The sequence below is a fragment of the Thermobia domestica genome, unplaced genomic scaffold (genome assembly GCF_964235325.1).
Source record: "Thermobia domestica unplaced genomic scaffold, izTheDome1.hap1.1 HAP1_SCAFFOLD_303, whole genome shotgun sequence".
Lineage (NCBI taxonomy): Eukaryota > Metazoa > Arthropoda > Insecta > Zygentoma > Lepismatidae > Thermobia > Thermobia domestica.
Window position 1 is genome coordinate 1531 of NW_027656017.1, and position 8280 is coordinate 9810.

General features: G+C 37.2%; 1 protein-coding gene across 1 annotated transcript; it reads right to left on the reverse strand.

Annotated features, from left to right (window-relative positions):
• Positions 1-263: 263 nt before the first annotated feature.
• LOC145676688 (uncharacterized) lies at positions 264-805 on the reverse strand (the record flags this gene model as incomplete). The annotated part of the gene is made up of 1 exon (XM_081747532.1): positions 264-805. A coding segment is annotated over exon 1 (542 nt), but the record flags the coding sequence as incomplete, so codon positions are not given.
• Between the last annotated feature and the right edge of the window lie 7475 nt (positions 806-8280).

Genomic DNA, 8280 nt, shown 5'->3' on the forward strand with positions numbered 1-8280 from the left:
CATCCATCAGGAGGAAGGTGGGACCCACTGCACCCCTGAAAAGGCGAACATACTGATGCAAAATGACGTCCCGATACACCTGACCTGTTACAGTTCCTCTGTCAAAGACATGCAGGGGTGTACATGAAACAATCATAATCCCACCCCACACCATCAAACCACTACCTCCATACAGGTCCCTTTCAAGGACATTATGGGGTTGGTATCTGGTTCCTGGTTCACGTCAGATGATAACCCGGCGAGAATCACTGTTCAGACTATACCTGGACTCGTCCGTGAACATAACCTGGGACCACTGTTCCATTGACCATGTACTGTGTTCTTGACACCAGGCTTTACGGGCTCTCCTGTGAACAGGAGTCAGTGGAATGCACCTTGCAGGTCTCCGGGCAAATAAACCATGTCTGTTCAGTCGTCTGTGGGCTGTGTGTCGGGAGACAACTGTTCTAGTGGCTGTGGCAAGGTCCCGAGTAAGTCTACCTGCTGTACTCCGTGACCGTCGGCGGGCAATGATGATGAGATATCGGTCTTCTTGTGGTGTTGTACACTGTGGACGTCCCGTAGTGTAGCGCCTGTACACGTTTCCTGTCTGCTGGAATCGTTGCCATAATCTTGAGATCACACTTTGTGGCACACGGAGAGCCCGTGCTACGACCTGCTGTGTATGACCAGCCTCCAGTCGCCCTATTATTCTACCCCTCATAACGTCATCAATATGTGTTCTTTGAGCCAATTTCAACACACAGTCACCATTAGCACGTCTGACAACATCTGCACACTTACACGCTGCACCGTACTCTGACATGCACCAACACACTTCTGCGTATTTGGACTGCTGCCAGCGCCACCGTGCGACGACCGCACCGCATGCACCGCACCGAATGGTCAATTGCACCGCATGGTCATACCCCGAAGTGATTTCCAACCGAAAACCACCCACTAGAGCGTTGTTTCACCATGTATCCGCATTATCCTTAATTTATGAGCACGAGTATATATATATATGGAAGAGGATTGAATATATGAAACGGACTTCCTTTCTCAGGAATTGGATTAAAACAGCATTATCATACAAAATCCGACTAGGAAAAGCAGGTAGTCTTACATATTCTCTGAAGTATGAGTATACCGCACAGCCTCCAAGAATGTGCTGCATAGTAAGCGAGATGACAGCATTTCATCATGATCTCATACAATAAATATAATATGCAAGCAGGAGCGAATTAAGGCTTTTGGGGCCCTGGAGCCGACTATTTCAACGGGGCCCTATGTTATGAATAATTCCAGCGCATAAAGTTTCGTTACTGCCTACCACAGCCTCATAGGCTTATGAAAACACCGAGAAGTGTGCTGTAATATTTTCATGTGCTCCACGTTTACAATACTTAGCTCAACCCTGGAATAACAGGGGGTGCTGGAGCACCCCAGACGTTATACTCATCGCCATTGTGGCTGTGTTCTCAGGCACATTGATTGGTGCTTCCGTGTATTCTCATTTTGGAGCATGACATTCACGGTGGTGGGTGTGAAGCAAATTGTCTCGGTTTAGAAGAGAATATATTCAAGGGGTGGGGTTCTCCAGCACCCCACCTGTGTATTTACGCTAGTGAAATTCAAATTTTGACGAAATTCGTTTTAGATACTTTGCGTGCATATTTGTTTAATTGCATGATGGCAAAAGTGTGTGCAGGTTCAAGCAAGTTTACAGACTTTGTACTGAACACATTAGAAGAAGATTATGATTCTGAAGGTAATCTCAGTGAGTCCGATGACAATATTGAAGTATAATCGGAAGTCGATGATGAAATGACACGAGTGACACGGTAACATCGAAAATGATCCAGCCATAAGAGGAGCCTCTATATTAGGAAGAAACGGTCATAAATGGAATTCTCAACCATCCGTTCGAAGTTCCTAAGAAAGTGCTTAGGTTGCAGTTAGCTGGACACTACATGGTGGAGCTCCTCAAAAGGAATCTTCTAACTAATTTGTCTATTGGTATCAGAAATATCCTTGGAATTCAAAAAGAACTGTCACTTGTAATTGATTCAACATCTAGTCTTCCAAAGCAAGCACGACATCGAATGTGCCCTAGGAATAAGGACAGAAAACCTAATATTTTTGTTTCACATGCAAGGAGGCTGTTTGTGCTGAGCACAGAAAGGAAATCTGCATTTCGTGCAGTAAGGAATAGCTGTGTTGTTCAAAAATACATACAAACTCTTATTGTGTATTCTTGTAACTGATAAAGTAAAATAAATATATTTAAGTTCGTGTATTATAATTTTAGTAGCGTTTAATTATATGGGGTGCGCTGGCAACCCACCTGTGTATTCACGTAAGCTTTTTTGTCTGTGTATTCCAGGGTTAATTACATTTATTATTAACAGTTAAATGCTCATATACTGCAGCGTGCCAAATGGTCAACAGTCTCTGTAAAAACACTAATAGAGTAAAGGAGATTTGGAAAACCTACTAGATTTGCTCTAAGTAATGTCACCACAAGCTAATAATTTGTTTGGTAATTTAGGCCCAAAATCTTACTCTCTCACAAAATAAATATCGTGCAAACGCTGATGAAAAAGACCTTACTGTAGGGATACTGCGAGCGTAGAGAGCTGAAAAAAAATCAGCATGGGTCTGAAGCCTATAATATACCTAGGTAGTAAGTTGATCGCTATATTTTAGAAGGATCTTTGGGTGCCCCCGAGCCTGGGGTCCTTGGAGCCTGGTCTCCATTGGCTTCGCCCTTAATCCGCTCCTGTGTGCAAGACAAAATTACATGATAGGAAAGCACGCTAGACCGCTTCATTCTGGGTGATTAATATACGACTATGCCGGCAGATGATATAAAAAATGGTTTTATACAATGAGGCCACGTTTCAATTCGGTTGCCATTGTTTCTGTCCAACAATTACCAGCTTGGCGTAGTTGACTGTTGTATCCTCAAGCTCGCTTCCGCGAATGGTAATACCGCAACAACAAGCTAAAATATTATGAAGCTCTGTTGCTGTAACTGCTGGCTTGCACGATGGCGTGTACAACAGAGACATTCTGCAGAGTTCTAAAAATGATTTGCTAACCAGTCCGGGTAAACATACGTTGCAGAAGTTAAACTACAAGGTCGAGGGCAAGCTTCACTGTTATTAGTTTCATAGTCAATACCGAATAAGGCGCTGTAGGCTACTTCCCTTGTTGTCTTTATTAACGAAATTAACTTATTTGCACTTCGTGAATCTCCAGAGCTACTTATTCAATATTTCGTTCTTTTATGAGCTTGTGATTAGAACGTTAAATTAGGCACATCAAACAAATAATGTTTTTAACTTCTTTACTGAATGAAAACGTTTCTCATGAGCATTCAGGATCCGATGATTGGTTGGACTTAAGCGTTTAGTTAAAGTTACTTTGAGTAGATAAAAGGAAGCAACATTATGTTTCAAATATCTTAATGTTTGAAAGCTTTCTTACTAACGCCTAAGATTCTGAGATTTCCTAGATTTTATTGTCCGGGTGGAAAGTTACATCAGATTAAATTAAAAGGAGCGATCTTCATTTCAACTCCCTTACTGGTTGAAAACTTTCCTTGTGAAAGCCTAAGATTGATTTGTTAGTTAGAGCTTTAGGACCGAGTTTATATATAAGACGTGAACCTAGATTAAGCTCAAATCCAAAACACTGTAGTATGTTTCAACTATCATTCATTCACACAGTGAATCGAACGCACAGCTCGTGCAACAAAACCGCTTGCGCTAGTCACTAGTCAAATATGATTGGCTAAGAACTTTTAAGAGTTAAAAATAATTAATGTACTAAACATAATCTCATTATTACCAGTTGTTTCGAGGCTAAGTCAGTCGGAGGTAGATTCTGATATATTAGTGTAGATTACAAATTAAAAGATAACAATACTCAGCATGATTTCTGCGGCAAAGCATCTGATAAGTATTTTTAACTAAATAAGGTTCTCTGATTTAAGAAATGTCATTAGTTTTCTTGTATCATGTCTAGTTTTCGAAATAACCGCCATTTGCTGCCTCCAAACTTGTCATTGGAAGTATAAGTACTACTTTACAATAACAGTCAATCGCCAGTTGCTAGTATGACCTTGGTTTGCTTTATTATTATTGTGTATGTTTGCCAATCCAACACCCCCACCAAATTTGACCCATCTATCGAATTCCTCCGTTATTAGTATATTTTCAGAATTGCTACCATTTGAAATGCAGTGTTGCCAATTTATCTTTTCATTCGTTCGCTAGATCCAGCGTCTTTGTAGTTCGTAGTATCCGCACAAATTAAACTTACCCAACCTCATTTACACAAAATTTCCTTATAATTTATGTGAATGGGACAGCAGGGCTAGGGACAAACACTGGTCTACACCTGCCACTGTTGACACAGGGTGTGCAAAGTGTTACAAATGGTGCCTTTGTTGACCCCAAAAAATGGTATTCTTGCACTCTACACTTAAATTGAGAATCATGAAGCAGTTGGTGAAATACTTGGATATAGATATCCCCTGTTTTAAATACATTGGAAACAAGTTTCCACATTTATGGGCACAAAGATCAAGGAAAGCATTGTTGATGAACCTCAAATTAGGAAACTTCTGAAATACAGAAACTTTGAAGAGGCGGTGAATGCCGTATAGCATTCTGTATGGAATTCAATGAGGGAAGTCATGACAAAGTTCCTAGGAAATATCAAGGATAAGCAGTGTGAAACAGTAGCGAAAACGATCTTGTATCACATAAAATATTTCAGATGTAAAATGAGCCTGAAACTACACTTCCTTCATTGTTGATCATTTTCCGGAAAATATTGGGGCTGTTAGTGAAGAAATGGGAAAGAGGTTTTACCAAAACATCAAGGAAGCAGAAAGAAGATACCAGGGATGGTGGGATGTGTCCAAGATAGCCGACTACTGTTGGTGTTTAAAAAAAAAGATAGCAAAAGCTCAGATGGCAATCAAATCCTGGGCAGCCAACGACGACGAAGTACACACATGATTTACGTCTATTTGAGACTGTGCAGTTTGGTAGTGGCTAAGCAACAGTAACTATTAGTGTAGTCTGGTACAGTAAATATCGTATGCGACAGAAAATTCTGCTAAGTTTTGCCTGTATGGATTTTCTAAATTACAAATCAGCTTTATTCTTTCAGTGAAAAAAAAAAAAACAAAACTGGAAAATGATTATGTTGCTTTACTGGAAATCAAGATAATTGTTCGAATGGTGGTAATAATTTTTGAATCATGTGACGCGAAATGAACACGTTATTACGTAACAAGATGAGAAGGAAACATACACATACATGTCATCAAGCTTAAATAAATATTAAATGATAATATTGAAAAAAGCAAAAGTGGTATTTCTGCTCTCTTCTGAAAGAATTCATATTATATATATATTTTATAATCTGGATGAAATCACACGTGGATTCCGATTTTATCATCAAGTGTGGGGGACCATCTGTAATTGAGATTTATGGTGGGATGAATCTTAATTAAAATGTTTGAAATTCTCTGAAAATTCCACGCTTTCACATTATGAACAGCTGGGATCATCACATCATAATTATTACATCTATCTTATAACTAATTAATATTTTTCTTTCTTTCCTACACTTTATTATCACAGTGAATTTCTCTCACACACAAGCTGTCTGTCCTTCTCTCCTTCAAATTTATCTTCCTCGTACTTTCTCTTATTTACTTATTAATCCTTTTTTTCCTTTCTTTTTCATAGGAAAGATAATCAATTTTGAAACTTCTTTATTTTTCAAATTAATGGGATAACGAATAGAAAAGAACAGTGTTTACAATGTGTGTTTTAAGATTGTCGAAACTATTCAGGGCTAGTGAAAATAAGACTCTTGAATTCGTATCCAGTGTATGAGAAAAACAAATTAAATTCACAATATTTTAGTTAAAACAACATCCCAAAGCATGGGACAGTGGTCACTGAGGATGAGAGATTTGTGTCTAAAATATGACTTATCAATTAAAAGATACAATATCTCTTTAAATCGAATAGGAATTTGTATTTTCAACGCAATATGAGATAAATTTTCGAAAGAGATAAATGTGTGATTCTATATGTGTATATTTTTACTGGAATTTACAGTTTTTGTTACGTCACTGGATCATTTAATAAGGATTAAGGATGGACAGTTCGAGGTCGTGATCTCTAGTCTATCAATACGTTCTCTGACTTACCATAAGTCTACAGATAATTGTACTGTAGCGAATTACAGAACTTCAGTAAACCTAGTAATTTCGTAACTTTTATCCCAACTTTCTTCTTCCCTAAAGTTTGTGACTTGCTGCAGGTCTGCCTCTAGAGTAATAGCTATCCAACATATTAACACTAATCATTGATTTATTTTCTATTAGGTTCACGTATCTTTTAATTATTTTGAAAATGAACTAAATGACTAATTACGATACTCGTATTTCTAAATGTCTAGAAGGAGTCATTTTAAAACTTTCTCAGAAACATAAATGGAATATATTAGTAGCATATGAGAACACTTTTTTCTTTGGTGGCCCAAAGTCAGTAATATATTATAAAACTTAAGGTTAATATCGGAGGTGGTTTACCACGTTCGAATTTGAATAGGAATTTAATTAAAAAATGGTATGAATTCCTCAATCGGTTAAATAAAATCATTTCCTGCCATGTCTTAGGATTTTGCTCTATGTAGATCAATATTAAAACCGAAAGTCGTATTGGATTTATACCATTTCCGATTTTAGCAGAAACTAAAGGATGAAAATGAAATGTACTATTTAGATGCTTAATTCACTGTCGGAAGCCACTTCTCGCTATCTATTACTGTTTTCTTTCTATAATGATTAACGTTAAAACTGGAAATGATTGGTTTGTACCACTCCTTTTTCAGTTAGAATAGAGATGGATTTCTGTTTGATGTTTAATTGATTACCCACAATAACTTCTGGCTATCTTTTAGGGTTTCTTATTCTTAGATGACCAACGTTAAAACTGGAAGTGGTTTATTCTGGCATTTCTGGTTTAAATATAGAGTTAAGAGAGAAGACAACATCTATTCACGGAACACTAAATGGAATTCAGAAAGCGGGTTTCGCTAGCGCCATCTTTTTCCCCTAAGTAAATAATCGAATCCGGAAATTGTAGTGAATTTCCACCAGTTTTGTTTTCAGCAGGAAGTTAAGAATAAGATGTGGCGTATTATTGGGACATTAAACCGATCAGATGAAACTCAGCTCCCAATCTATTAACTTCTTGTTCTAAAGAAATCAATGTTATAATCGGAACATCTATCTTTTACCACTTATAATTTGTCTATATGTTGAAAAAAAACTCAATTTCTAACTTCTGATCGTCTACATTTTCACGAAAGTTTAGTGATGATCGGTGAAATAGTTCCTGAAATTTACCCTCCCGAATGGAGAAATGTGCACGTAAATATAAAACGAAGTTTTGTAAACCAATCTTCTTCATTATTATGAAAGTTTAATGAAAAAGATAAATTGCCATATCTTAAGCATGGGTGCCCGAAGAGGGACACGATGGGGCCCGGACACCTTACCTTAAAAAAAATTGCATACGTAATGTAAAGAAACAACGTATATTAAATACCAGAATACCAAAAATAATATAACAATCATAGAGATGTCCTCCAGAAAATTTTCTTCTGGCGCCCCTAATCTTAACTGATTTAGAATTAGGAAACCACGTGCAGATACTGTTTATAAATCTTTCTAAGAACAAGGAAATGTTTAAAAATTGCTCTATTTATTGTAGTAATAATGCTGTAGAATGTAGTTCATTACTTTCCACTTTAATATGAACTTCATTCTTCATATGATGTACAATGGTCCTTAATAATGCAGGAGCCATACTACTGACGACCGTTGCACGCAGGTGTATAGAGAATTTCTCTTCGAAACTTGTTTCCTATCTGCTTAAGAATAGTTTTTAGCTTGGGTATTCATTTCTGATAAGGGGAGGTTTCTTCCAATATGGCCGCCAATATGGCCGACCAGCCAAAGTGCAACGTTATTGGAAAATAGCCTATACCTCCGAAACTATTGCTTTTAGCACCAAATTTCAAAAGACCAAAATTGATCAGCACATTATTGTAAATTAGAAACGACATTTTTTTACATGAATTACATAAAGTTTTATATTGAGAATGAATATAATTTGTTTTTTGAAACCATTAATTAAACTTGGTAAGAAAAATTTTAAGTGGTGAGATTAACTACTTGATTAATTTTATGTCTTAAGATTT